At 38.1% G+C, this 14,206-nt stretch overlaps 2 protein-coding genes across 4 annotated transcripts; one reads left to right on the top strand and one right to left on the bottom strand.

Moving 5' to 3' along the window:
- Nucleotides 1–3,607: 3,607 nt before the first annotated feature.
- LOC110659255 (probable galacturonosyltransferase-like 7) lies at nucleotides 3,608–6,974 on the top strand. 3 transcript variants are annotated; one of them, XR_002495708.2, is made up of 3 exons: nucleotides 3,808–5,508; nucleotides 5,787–5,887; nucleotides 6,314–6,974. XR_002495708.2 is itself a non-coding variant. In XM_021817130.2 (2 exons), the coding sequence occupies exon 1, from the start codon at nucleotides 4,398–4,400 to the stop codon at nucleotides 5,487–5,489; it is 1,092 nt and encodes a 363-aa protein (XP_021672822.2). In that variant the 5' UTR covers nucleotides 3,608–4,397; the 3' UTR covers nucleotides 5,490–5,508; nucleotides 6,314–6,974. The 3 variants fall into 3 exon arrangements, 2 of the variants coding, with proteins under 2 accessions (XP_021672822.2, XP_021672824.2); XM_021817130.2 differs by lacking the exon at nucleotides 5,787–5,887 and having other exon boundaries at nucleotides 3,608–5,508; XM_021817132.2 differs by having other exon boundaries at nucleotides 3,806–5,508; nucleotides 5,787–6,974.
- Nucleotides 6,975–9,882: 2,908 nt separating this feature from the next.
- On the bottom strand, nucleotides 9,883–14,206 carry LOC110659253 (cellulose synthase-like protein D5). Its single transcript, XM_058139154.1, has 3 exons — nucleotides 13,078–14,206; nucleotides 11,882–12,686; nucleotides 9,883–11,795 (listed from the first exon to the last, which is right to left on the bottom strand). The coding sequence occupies exons 1-3, from the start codon at nucleotides 13,983–13,985 to the stop codon at nucleotides 10,026–10,028; spliced, it is 3,483 nt and encodes a 1,160-aa protein (XP_057995137.1). The 5' UTR covers nucleotides 13,986–14,206; the 3' UTR covers nucleotides 9,883–10,025.

The raw sequence follows: 14,206 nt of genomic DNA, 5'->3' as shown, positions 1-14,206 counted from the left end.
TGAGGTTATTATTTTTATGTTACGAAAAATTTAAGGTTAATATTTTAGAAATGAAGAGACTTCTAAGTAAGTTAATGTATTATTATTTTGACTTTATCTAATTGCGTTAAATTTTTATTAGTATTTTTTTAATATTTATAATTTCAAATATTATTAAATTAATTTATTAGCATCAATATTTAGTTTTTTTAACAGGTCATATTTTTTCACATCAGCATACTAAATTTATAATTAATAATTTTAAAATACTATCCAAATAAATTTATATATTTTGTTTGATTTAATATTTAGGGGAAAAAGAAAAACGAACATAGATTTGGTGCCTCATCTCTTTCAACTCGAGTCATCACGAGACTCTGTCAAAATTGTCTAGGTGAAGGTAATGGTCCGTGATTACTGACCTCCAACGGCTAAACACTAAACAAAGCAGAGAAAGAGTGAATGAAAGAAGGGGTTTGGTTTTGAAAATGGAGCTCCTCCTCTTCGCTAGTCAATTTTAGAAAACCCAAGCGCTAACGGCTACCCCAATTAACGTCTATAATCCGAGTCTGACGCCGCCACCATTAGCTCATCTGTCACTATAAAAAAAAAAAAAAGAACACGTAAACTAATCATATTTTAATTTTAATTCTTTACATATTATATGAATGCAACTTCCAGGCAGGGAGCTTTCCTTGTCCAGGAAAAAGCATGACACAATCGAGCTTTCACGTCTATGCACCACCCAGGTGGTGTTGGATGTAGTCACTGAGATGATAATAGACTGAGGACTTACGGAGGTGATGTAATGTTATGTGCCACCCTTTTTTTTGTTCTTTTGGATCATTTTCTTGCTGCCAATAATTAATTTGAGAATATGCTTTAGCTTGTTTTCCGCTTGCCTTTCTCTTGCAAGGTTTTACTGAAGCGGCTCTCTTACGACTTTCCTGAAATATAGTAAAAAGTATATATATTTTTTAAATAATTTTAACAGAATGTCAACAGTCCTTAATTATTTACGGTGAAGCCTTACAGGCCTAAGTTTACATGTGCCAGTTGGTAATATATCTTTATAATTATATTTAATTGATAGCCTAATCCGGCGTAGCTGGTGGCATAAGGCACTTCTCAAAATCTCATCGTGCCTGGTTCGAGAATACCTCCCCCTTTTTCCTGTACTTGACCACAAAAAAAAAAAAAAATGATTGATACAGTATAGCTCTGTTGGTCGGTCCCATGTTACGAAGCATGGGTATGGCGGTGATGGGAAGATTTGATTGTATCAATGGAGGATCCGATCCGACCCATAAACTGAAGGGTGGAGGCCAGGCTGGATCGTAAGGGGCACAGGTGTACGGACTGATAAAATGTGCTCACCAAGGAACACGCTTCACAAGGTTTAATCATGTAATGCACAGCTGCGATGCTCAGGATGCAGGTGCACCGTGCACCGTACATCTGCAATCTATAAAAATGGGACCTGACACACTAATGGTAAAGATGTAGACACGTGCTCTCCTATAATTGGTTTGACTTTTACAGCTGGTCTACACTACCTCCCTCATAACACCCGCTCTGTGAAAGCCTGAGAGAAAAGGTTCTGATGTTTTCTGATGGATTTATTACACAGGATTTCCTTTGTTCATGCCCAACTTTTTTCCAGCAACATCTCGATATATGTAAAATTTTAGATTTTACTGCGCATTGCATAAGAGCTAGATGACAAACCAAACAATGCTATTGGGTGGGACCCGTAGATTCTGCGGGACCCGATCAACATGCCCACCCATAAACAAATAATCTGGCTGTCCCTTGGACGAGTCCATTATAGTAAATGTGCACCTAATTATACATTTTTTTTTTCTCAAACATTTACATTTTTATTTTATTTTTGATGAGTTGATTGCAGAGAACATGCGTTTCTGTATCAATAATTTTTCTTGCGGTGTTTATTTGGCAATATTATCATCACATCACATGGGTTCATCTCTTCCCATTTTGGCATGCTTTGTTTATTTAAAATTGTTTAATTTAATTAATTGTTAATATGTTCTCATGATTATTTTTGATGGGTTTATCTATTTCCAGTTAGACAAGAATGCAGTGTGATTTTGAATTGAAATTCATTAAATTTATATTTAATTATATTCGTTTAAAATTGAATTTTTAATTTAATTGGATGAAAATTAAATATTACTCATTAACAACTTTTATCAGTCCCCTCTAATAATTATGCATTCATAAAAAGCAAAAAAACCAATAATTATGCTCTATCAATTGCTGTTTGAAATTATTATTAGAGTTACTATTAAAAAAATATGTATATTTAAATAAATTAATTAAAATTATTTAGACAATAAATATAACATATTTAATTATAAAATTTTAAAACAATTAAATAACTTTTTGAAATAATTTTCAACAACAATTTTTTTAAATTTTAAATTTCTAATATATATATCTTAAATTTATTACTTTGCTTTTTGCCTGCTAGAAATAGAAGGAATCCACGTCTTACACATTTTCTTTTAGTTTGGTATTTAAGATAGAATTTTCATTATTGAAAATGAAATGTTTATATGTGGCTTTATATAAAAAAGGATCACAAGTCAATTTTAATAAATAAATTATATATATAATATATATGTGTAAAGAGAGAATGGGATAGAGAGATGGTTGCTTTCAATTTGTTCCGTCTTCTTACCTTAGTGAATCCTTTCTTTTTGTGGAGCAAATTTAGGGCATCGATTATTTGTTACTTGATAAGGACCGACTATGGTTACTGTTTCACAACAATTTTGATGGAATTTTATTTTAGATGATTTTATCATATTATTTATATGTTTGAAATATTTTTTTTTAATTTAATAAAAATTAAATGAATCCAGTAATATGTTTGAAATAAATTTAAGGCGTTGATAATTATTTTAATTTTATTAATAATTGACAATGAAGTATTGTTAAATGGAGTTTTTTTTAGTTATTTAAAGTAAATTTTATTTTATTAATAGTTATTAGTGGATGATTTAATAAAATTTTAATTAATGATAGAAAATAAAGTAAATTATTAAAAATAATTTATACACACAACAGACAAGGAGAAAAGGTAGAAATAGAATAAGAGGAGGATGATAAAGAAATAACTAGAAGATTTCCCTTAATTAAAGATTTGATATTGTTTTGGCAAATTTGGCATATAATCCAAATAAAAAAAATAAAACTACACAAAAATTACCTAAAATAACAAAAATTACATGTAAATATACCAAGCAAATGAGAAGTAATAAGGCTTTTATAATTTTGGTCAGTAATAAAAAGAAAAGTGGAAATACGAGAGGTATATGAACAATTAATTAGCTTATTGGTTGTTTTTATAACTTTATGTTATAGCTTTCAAAAGTAAAGCCAACATGGCAAGAGGTCTGTGAACACGTCTTTTAGGTGTGGCACAGTGATTGGAGGAGTGCAAAAGACCCCTTTTATTTTTATTTTTAAAATTTTTTTAAAAGGAAAGACTCCTCTATTAAGTTAATATGACGTTGATGCTTCATCCATCCTATATATACACTTTTTCCTCCGAAGGAAAAGCGTGGCGATTAAAAGGAAAAAAAAAAAAAAGTAATAATTGATTAATTTTGTGGATAGGCGTGGGAGCCCATGGCGATGGGTAAGTAAGTGCTGGAGAGTATTGACAATAATACTAATATACGCACCCAAAGGAGAATGAGTGACGTGTAACAATCGTAATTGTGTTAGAGGACAAGAACAGCTGGTTGTTTCCCTCTATATACCCTCTCGGCTTCTCCCAATCAATTGTGTATGCACTTACGGAAATTAATCGTGCGTTACTAAATTATTTTCTTATTTTATTTACTTATTATGGTTTTACTCTAATAATTATAAAATTTATATATATTATTTTGGTTTTGGCCGTGGATTTCTATGGTGGAAAACGCAAGGCTCAGCTGGAAAAACAAACAGAAAGTACCTCTCCCTTCTCTCTCTCTCCTCTGCTATCAGCTTGTGTCTCTGTTCTGCTTCTATCGCCCTCTCTCAGAGGCCAATAGCTAGAGATATAGAGCGCGCAGAGAGACGGAGAGGGAGAGGTGGGAGACCAGAGCGCAGCAAAGCACCGGGGCCTGATTCAGCGCCCTGGTTTGGTTTCATGGATTCATCTATTTTCTCTCTCCTGTAAGGTCGCTTCGTTCCCACGGCATTTCTGCTTTCAAACAGAGGAAAATATCGATTCGTGCTTCTTTCTTGGGTTTTAATCTCTCCATTTCTCATCTCCACAGCTCAATCTGGCAGACCTTAAAGGAACCATTGCGTTGCTTCGATCCTTTCTTTTCTCCTTCTTGCCAGATCGCGTCGATTTCAAATCTAAGAAAAAGAAGAGGAGAGGGATTTACCGTGGGAAAATGCTCTGGATTATGCGTTTCTCAGGCTTCTTTTCTGCAGCTATGATCATGATTATCCTCTCCCCCTCTCTCCAGTCCTTCTCTCCTGCTGAGGCCATTCGATCTTCTCACCTCGACAGCTTCTTGGGAAATCTTGGCGCCTATTCGCCGGACCGATTCTCCTTTCGAAAAGCGGCTGTATTCCGCAATGCCGATAAATGTAGCTCCAGTGATAACCTAATCTCAGGGAAAACTGGTGTCTGCGATCCTAACTTGGTACACGTTGCCATTACACTCGATGTTGAGTATCTCCGGGGGTCAATCGCCGCTGTACACTCCATATTGCAGCATTCATTGTGTCCAGAGAGTGTTTTCTTTCACTTTTTGGTTTCGGAGACCAATCTGGAATACCTAGTGCGGTCTACTTTCCCTCAATTGAAGTTCAAGGTGTATTATTTCGATCCAGATATTGTGCGAAATCTGATCTCCACTTCCGTTAGGCAAGCTCTTGAACAGCCGCTCAATTACGCTAGGAATTACTTGGTTGATCTGCTGGAGCCTTGCGTTCGTAGAGTGATCTACTTGGACTCCGATTTGGTTGTGGTTGATGATATTGCAAAGCTGTGGACTACGAATTTGGGTTCTAGAACAATCGGTGCCCCGGAATACTGCCACGCAAACTTCACGAAATATTTCACGGCGAGTTTCTGGTCGAATACAAGGTTTTCCAGTACTTTTAGTGGTCGGAAATCGTGTTACTTCAACACTGGAGTAATGGTGATAGATCTGGCAAAGTGGAGACGGGTTGGGTACACAAAGCGGATTGAGAGGTGGATGGAGATCCAGAAGAGTGACCGGATTTATGAGCTGGGGTCACTGCCGCCGTTCCTCTTGGTTTTCGCCGGACACGTGGCGCCGATCGAGCACCGGTGGAACCAACACGGATTAGGTGGTGATAATGTGAGAGGCAGCTGTCGTGATCTGCATCCAGGTGCAGTTAGCCTTCTACATTGGTCCGGCAGTGGCAAGCCCTGGCTCAGGATCGACTCGAGGCAACCTTGCCCACTTGATGCTTTATGGGCTCCATACGACTTGTACGGACACTCACATTGAATCGCAGTAGTCGCCGACGGTAAATTCCCCCTGCACTGTTTTTGTCACTAATTTTCATTTTTTTTGGTTTTTCTCTTTTGGGCATTTCTTTCTTCATTATTTGTGTCTTCTCTTACTAAACCTTACCGATTTATATTTGATTTTCATTTTTTTAGTTATGATATCAAGTCATTTGACGGGCGATTTGTATTCTATTTTTTGTTATTTGTCTCTGGAAATAAAAGAAGAAAAAAAAGTGAAGAAACAGGAAGATATTTAATTTAACCGTTGTAATTGTTTGTTGGATTTGCATTATAGGTAACAGTAGCAATTAGGGCCAGAACTGGTCTGTCGGCTGCAGATATTCAATGGAGGGAGGAGGCAGACCAGACGGTCCACGCAAGAGTGGTATTATTGAGGTGGAGATATATTGAAATGACCAAATTGCACTAATTAATATCATTAAATTACTAGTGCAATTGCAATTGGGCATTTGTAGATTATTAGCATCCTGGTGTCGGTCAACTTGTTTAGGCTTTAGGCTTGCGGGGTTTTCCTCTTTTTAGTTACTTCGTTCCCCTCCCTTTAGCGTCTTTGGTGGAAGGTGGAGGCGATTGGTGGCATTGATGTTTTTTTTTTTTTTTTTTGAACGCTTGTTAGGCCATTTGGGTTTTGTGGTCGAGTGCTGATTCACTGTTAGGCAGAGGCAATTTTGTTATATCATGCATGTCTCTTTAGCTTTTGCAAGGCATTTTGTAGAATAAGAAGGTATAATTTGTCAAATGAGGCACTGAGAAAGTAAAATAATAATGAGAAAGAATGATAAAGTTATGTATACGTTGTAGGTGGAGTGCAATGACCAAAAAGGTGAAGGGGGGCATGTGATGTGAGCGAAGTTGCTAGTCGGTTGTCCATTTTGTGTAATGGCCGAAAAGAACCGAGTGCTCGTCTTCCAAAGCAAAGGAGTGTGGTGCTGGCTGGAGGAAAAGCTTGAATTAGCAATCGGAAGAATCTAAGAGGTGGTGTGATGGTAGCAAAGTCATGCCGACGGGAGTGTATAGTTTTGGATGGTGTTGTATTCGTTGGCGGCAGCGGGAGGCTTGTGAACAACCTCATTATTTGTCCCTCTGCGCAATTTAGTGTTGTTCTGGATAAATCTACCATGCGTGATCGAATTAATAATATATTTATAGTTTATCCAGCTAACAAATAAGGCCATTAGAAATTAGTAATATTATTTTTGGGTTTAATAGATGTTAGGATGTTGAACAATCGAAACTTAATTGCAGCATTGAAAGGGACCCAAAATTTATTATTTGTTGCGTGGGAACTGTCCAAAGTTGAGGTGGGGACCGATTCCTTCTGCCCTGGCATCACACGTGGCCATTTGCTTCCTGGAATCAGCTGCTTAACATGTGGTCTTAACTCTTTAGTTTATAACACCATTGGATTGTATTTAATTGTTGATCTGTTAACTCACCAGTTTTATGCTCTGGTTCTACGTTGTTGGATGCTTTTAATCGTATTGCCTTCCGATTGTTAAGGCTGCCGAGATAAACCTAATTAATTTGTTAGGAAAACTGATTAGGACTTGGCAACAGCCTCTCAGCTGTGAAATCATAAAGATATCAATCTGAACTTGACAGATTTGTCTTGGCTAATTGTTGTAATGTCATGCCAAAATAATTGTTTTAAATTTTAATCATTAAGTAGGGTTAGATGGTTCCAGAATGCAAATGGATTAGCCGGGCAATGATACGGTGCAACACAACAATTGGAGTCCATTAGTTTTGATTCAAGTTTTGCACATCAAGAGCACCGAACAGATGGGCCCATACCGCACGATTTTTTTTTTTTTTTTAATTCATGTCATGTGGTTCGAATTGCAGATGATAACACGCAATATTCTGATGATTTCTCATTCTTATATCTGTAATTCTGTATGCCTACTGGCATAGGCGGGTGAATTAGAAAATGATCCAAAATAGTAAATCTGAAGAAAAGATTAATTATAATGTAAGTTTTTAATTTATAATTCATTCAAAAATTTTAAAAAATGGCAATAAAAATAATGAGATAAAAAAATAAAGATAATAAATATACATTTACTAAAATGATTAAATTAAAGTTAATAATTTATATTTAAATTTTAAAAATTTACATTATTATCAAATAAAATTGGAAAGTGAAAATTTATTTACATTAATAAAGGAAATATTATATTTATTCACGCGCATATATTAAAAACTTTTATTAATAGTAGGGAAAAGAAAAACTTTCATTGCATGCACCTAAAGCCAATTTAGAACTCCTTGGTCAATGTAATTGGTCAATGCTCTCTGCTGGAGTAGTATTTCATGGACCATCAAATGTGCTCCAGAAGACGCTTAAAACAACAAAAAATGGGTCCCATAGCATAAACCATTGAATATGGCTGCAGCCTACGCATCTTGGGTGTCAAGGATAACAGAATCTTGAACAGGGAACACTAATTACAGGAAAAGGCCCTGGCGTTGCTTGATCTTTCCTTTCTCTTCTCCTTGCGTTTTCGAATTTAGCTCCATCATTCCAGGTTGGCGGCTTTAGAATGAGACAGATACACCTCCTTCAGCCTTCAAAGCTTCAAGCAACTGAGATCCTTACGAAACCAGGAATCGAATTTATTTTCTGGTATAAAACATCTCGTCAACGGAACATGTGCAGCTGAAGGAACAAAAGAAGATAAAGAACCCGAGATCAGTTATCAGGCACAGCACCGTGTCAAGACGATATATTTACTTCTAGGCCAACTAGCTAAGGGTCCATCGGCTGTAGGAAACCTTACTTCGAATGTCTTGTAACAGGAAGCAGCATCAAATCCTTAAAAAATTATGATTACCATGTCACAATAACCTTACTTCACTCATTAAATGACGTCCAACATGAATTAAGAGTCCCCATATACAAAAAGGTGCATCCATTTAATCTTGAGTGATTACTTTCACGTAGTAGTGACCTCATTGTTTGACTTCATCATCAAAGTGAACACTAATTAGAACTGGGGTTCTCTCTAAGCTTTTTTTCTTTATCACAGGTAATCGCCAAGGTCATTTGGAAGGCCCACGATCATCAGGGCACAAGCACACATGAGAATGGTTTAAGCCTAAATTTCACGGCCTTTACAGCTAGAAATAGCGGTTGACGTGAGAAACAAAGGACTATTGAAAATCCATGGTCCACCACCACAATTTGTTCTCTGATTGGTAGTGTATGTATATTACGGTGTGCTACAATTATAACCTTTGCTAAGGCCTAACCTCTAAACACAAGGCAGTTAGCCTCTCCTATCGAGTGGGACATACCACTTAGTGGCAGGAATCATTTTTTTAAAGGGGGACAAATCCAGGAATTAGTGTATCTATGAGTAGACATTATAAGGGGGTAACTTTTGCCTGGGACATAAAAATTACAAAGAGTAACAGGTACAACAAATCACCAATTCCAGCAGGATAATAATGATGGTATATTGGTAGCGTTCTATGATATAGGCACTATAATTAGCCTGGTAGTTAGGCTGGTCAAATTAATATTATTAGAATTTTCCTGAGCTAATGATTACTTATAAGGTGAATTCATTGTAAATCCTGCAAGTACCCAGTGTCTCTAACAGGGGGGAGGGGAGTAAAATTACCCATTGTCCATATACTGGATTACTAGTTGATTCAGAACCACTGGATTTATCTTACAAGCCAACTTAGAGAGCAGATTTAGCTTGTGGTAACAGCTAAAAGGGAAGATAACATTGAAAACTTAGCTTCCTTATTGGATGGGGGGCTGAATTGGTTGATTGTTTTACCCTGCGAAGTTTCCTCAGGAGGTTAGCTTTCAGTGAGAAATGTGGGTGACTTCATTTTATTAGAACCTGATAAAATGTGGTTAGCAAGACATTGAGTTAAATTTCTGGAAGTGCCAACATTATTTACTTTGAGTTAAATTTCTGTTAAGTTAGTTGCCATTTCTCCCTGCACATTCACAACTACAATTAAACTGGTGAAACATTATAAAAAATCAATTTAGGGATAGCAAAATTTAGGAGTTTGATTGCCTAAACTTAGAATACAGGACTTCTGCAGTGCCTATTAAATTTGTTGGGCATTATTGACTTGTGACACATTGCTTTTTCAGAATAACAGAGGTGGGATCTGGACTGTCATCTTTGGCATATGTGACAGTTCAGTTCGCAAGAGAAACGTCATGTAGGAGAAAGATTATATCTCAGATATTTGTCCCATTAAACAATGCATTTGATACTTATTTCTCACAACAACATGAAAAACTTGCAGCTTCTAAGAGTCAGATTATATAACTTAGACGACCAATGAATGGTAACAATTTTCCAAGTTCCAGCATATAACGCACAAGGAGAAGGTGAGAATGAAGGTGCAGAATTCAAATCAATTACAGAGTAAAGTAAAACTACAAAGATGAAGTTGAGAAACTTCACATTTTGTCTGCTGCTGTTACATATAGCCCACATGCCTACATATATAATATAACCAGGAGGTGAAACTTCATATATCAAGGGAAGTGAAACTTCATGTAGTCTTCTTCCCTTCCAGAAGGAGGACTAATGTACACCCAGAGCAGAGAAATGATGATGGAGAGCAATCCGGACCAGACATAGACAATGGTTGGGACCTTCCCCCTTCTTCCCATTAAGCCTTTTGCAAATGGGTATAGATGGGACAATACCCAGAAGCTGAAGAACACTCCTCCAAGAAGCTTGCTCCATTGTGGATAAGTACTATACATGGTCCTTGCTACTCCTACTGCAATTGCAATCAGGTTCAACATCATTATTGTGATTGGAGGTACCATTAAGAAGCTCCATTTTACCACATATAGCTCAGCAAACTCATCATCTCCCTCATCAGGTGTGGCAGATTTAGACGTCAATGTGAATGAGATGTCAACTCCTGCTATAACTTTCAGCAGTCCTTGCAGTACTGCTGCAGGATGGGCACTTGTTCCCCCAATCAACCAAAACTGTTCATTTCGCCACCAATCATGGAGAGTGATTCCTGACCACTTGATTTCCAGGAGTGCAAGCAAGCATAGGGTAATTGTGATGGCCAACAAGAACACTAGGAAGGTCACGCTAAGAGATTGGACAATGAATTGACCAGAAAATAGAGATACCGCAGGTAGAACACAATATACTATGAGAAACATAGAGGTAAAAGGGTACATTCCCACGTTGAAATATGCCACCCTCTGTAAGAATTTCATCCGGGGACTAGCAAATAGAGCATTGTTCCTTGACAAAAATATTTCAACTGAGCCAGTTGCCCATCGAAGGACTTGGTGAAGCCTGTCTGTTAGATTAATTGGAGCTGTCCCACGAAATGCATCCTTTTTGGTTACACAATAGACAGACCTCCATCCTCGATTGTGCATTCGATAACCAGTCACCACATCTTCTGTCACAGAACCATAGATCCATCCCACCCTTTTGCCCCACTCAGTTTTGTCCTCATAGAAGCAAGAGATAACACTAATTGCCTCTGCAACAGTTGCAGCATCCAAAGGCTCCCTAGGAACAGCAAGGGAACCTGCTGGTCTTCCTTGATTGCCCTTTCCTTGCACATCTTGAAGCAACCTTCCCTGGTACTCTGCAATGGGGATAGACGCAGCCAGAGAAGTGGAGTTTCCAAACCTTTTTGGTAAAAGTAAAGACTCAATATCTGCATCATCATCATTGTGGTCCCCGTTGATTGAAAATTCCATCTCATCCTTCTTTGTCGTCTTGGGTTTCCTCAAAAACAACTTGATTTTCTTTCTGCCAAACCATCCATGGTGTTCTGTGGTTCTAGGAGGACCGAACCCATACAGAGCCGTTCTGCGGAAAATGCAGCCCGTTCCTACATACATTGGACCCTGCAACCCATCAAGAGCTCTCATGCTTACATCAAAGAACACCGTGTTGTGGTTAGCATAGCGATCACTTGGATCAATCCCCTCAAACCTTTGTGGAAATTGAACATAACAGATCCTGTCACCACCTCTATCAAGCATAAAGCACATTCCCTCCCTCAAAGCCAGAGAGTTATAAATATAGTGATCACAGTCGAGATTTAAAATGAATGGACCATTTGACATGATTGCACTAGTTCTAACTAGAGCATTCATAGCTCCAGCTTTCTTGTTGTGATCATAACCTGGCCTCTTCTCACGAGACACGTAGACCAGCATTGGCAATCTGATGTCAACTTCTGTTGTGTCGATCAAATTCTCCCCATCTGCTTCTGCCCCCAAAACAGGTTCTGCATTTGGTGGGGCTAACATTGCCTGTAAATAAAAGCAGAATGTCAAATCATACTCAATTCAGAAACATAGTAAATAGTAAGTTTACAGTTTTAAAAAGAAAGAACTACCTGAATTATACCAGCATGGTCCCCCCTTGAGTGGTCGGTCTCTCCTGAAGCCCAAGTCCCAGGCCAATGGGAACCATCTGACATCCAAGTACCCTTTGGTACCTTAATAGGTTCTGATGGATTGCCACCCATTTCCATCTGTTTCTTCTTCGCTCGAAGCTCTTCATGGGCGTTGTAAGCATCTGATCTTCTCCTTATTGATTCAGGCAACGAATTAATCCTCACCTTAAATTCATCATATTCTCTCTTCACTCTTCTCCTTTCCCTAACAAAGTCAAGCCTCACTTTGTTCTTAAGGAAATCACGCTTCTGCCCGAAATAAGCCTCAGGGTTCCTTGGTTCTATATTGTGTTTTCTGCAGAAAGGAACCCAAATTCTGGCAAAGCTAGCAGTCTCAGCTAGAGCTTCAAACGTCAAAAGAGATCCACCATCATCCGATAAGTAGCAAGCGAGCTTTTCCACCGGATAATCAACTGCAAGGATTGAAAGAATGGTGTTTGCAGTGACCAGAGGGGGTTCTTTCTCAGGATCGGCTGTTGAAACAAACACATCAATGCCAGGAAGGTCTGATCGGCCTTTTGGGTTTCGAAGATTGGGGGATTCGAAGCGATCTTTCAGCACAGAAAGGTCAGTCACCCTATTTACAGGGCAGAGCTTAGGAAGCTGATCAAGAAGCCACGAAATGGCAAACCAGGTCTCACAAGTTATGGACATCCCCCATAACCACATTGCTTCGCGATTAGGATGTCGGATTCTCCATGTAAGAAACAAACCGAGGGCGGCCAGTCGTATTGCAATTAGTAGTCTGCATAGCAAAAATATCAATCTCACATTCAGGTACTAATGCCACGATAATAAACATTGTTCATCTTCTAGAACCTGCTAGATAAATTATTTAGGCAAAGAAATTCATTTATCATATCACACACACACACAGGTCTATAGATTCCAAATCCAAGAAGCTAACCTTCTGGAGCGACAAGTAATTTAGAAGCAAAAAATTAGATAACTAAAGCCGAATATGAGATGTAAAAAAAAAAAAGCACAAAAAAAATCCAAGAAACTAGGAATTATGAGTAGAAACTAATAAAGTTCAATTATTACAAGCATGTAATCAAAAGCAAGTTACTCAGGTTGCAACAATTGCCATTCAAGTTCAATTAAAGAGAAAAAGAGAAATTATTCTGTAAGCATACCTGTATGGGCTAAGAATTGCAGCGGATACCCCAACCTTCCTAGTCAAAGGCCTCCTACTTCTCTCTCCAAAATCTGGAGGATGTTCAAATCCATTTGCCCCTGACCCAGCTCCATAACCATCTTTAGGCCATACCGCATTCCCATACCCATAAGTTCCCTTTGTCTCAAACAACCATCGCGTGTGATCAAAATCAGGGGGATGATTCATTGCCTTGAATGACTTTACAAGGGAAAGCCTCTTATCCAACCTAGGCAACGGCAATGCCTGGTCTTCTTCTTCGCTTTTAGCTTCATCATCTTCACCAAAATCCTTTTCATCAACATCCATATATGGTTCTTTGCAACCAGGACAATGGCCCACTCCATTAGACCCCACACAATCTAAATAACAATCTCTACAAATCTTGAATCCACACTCGCATTTTCCTTGAATTGCTTTATCATCACAACCCTTCATCCCACAAACAAGCCCTGATTTCAGTGACTTGGTTACTTCCATTGAGCAGTCAATGACATGACCACGCGTCACTGAATTGAAACCACCAGTGAAGATAGTGCCCGAAATGAAACTCCTCTCAGGCTTGCCAGCGTTGTTGATATGTTCAGAGAGGCTGTTCTGTGAGACTGACATTGGCTGGTGGTCTGGAGTAGGAGGTATATGAACTGTATATGTGACAAATTCTGAGTTGATCTCCTCCGTGGTATCATCTTTAGACATTGAAGAGTATCTGCCTCCGCTTGAGATCCGGTTCTTGCTGTTGCTGAGAGGGGAATTTGGGTTGTTTGATATTGAAGCTCTTGGTACTGGACTTGTTAATCCCATGCTTCGACTTCCTCCTCCTTTGCCACCTGATGAGACCGTTATGGTCACCGGAGAAGAAGATGGAGAGTTGACGGTTTTCACCATTCTTTATTGCAATACCCTCTCTCAAAGAGCATTCAAAGATGAAATTTTTTCGTCGAAAGGAAAGAAAAAATGAGGAGAGGAACTGAAAGAAACACAAAAACAAACAGACCCAAAATAAAGAAAGCCCTCAAGAAGCAAAAGGAAGGTAAGAAATTGTTTCAAGTGAAGAATCATAAAAGAAAGAAGTGAAGTCTTAAGGGAGTTTGTGCAGTGTGGCTGCG

The sequence above is a fragment of the Hevea brasiliensis genome, chromosome 2 (assembly GCF_030052815.1).
Source record: "Hevea brasiliensis isolate MT/VB/25A 57/8 chromosome 2, ASM3005281v1, whole genome shotgun sequence".
Taxonomy (NCBI): domain Eukaryota; kingdom Viridiplantae; phylum Streptophyta; class Magnoliopsida; order Malpighiales; family Euphorbiaceae; genus Hevea; species Hevea brasiliensis.
The sequence above is the reverse complement of the archived record's forward strand: the minus strand, read 5'-3'. Positions and strand labels throughout refer to the sequence as shown.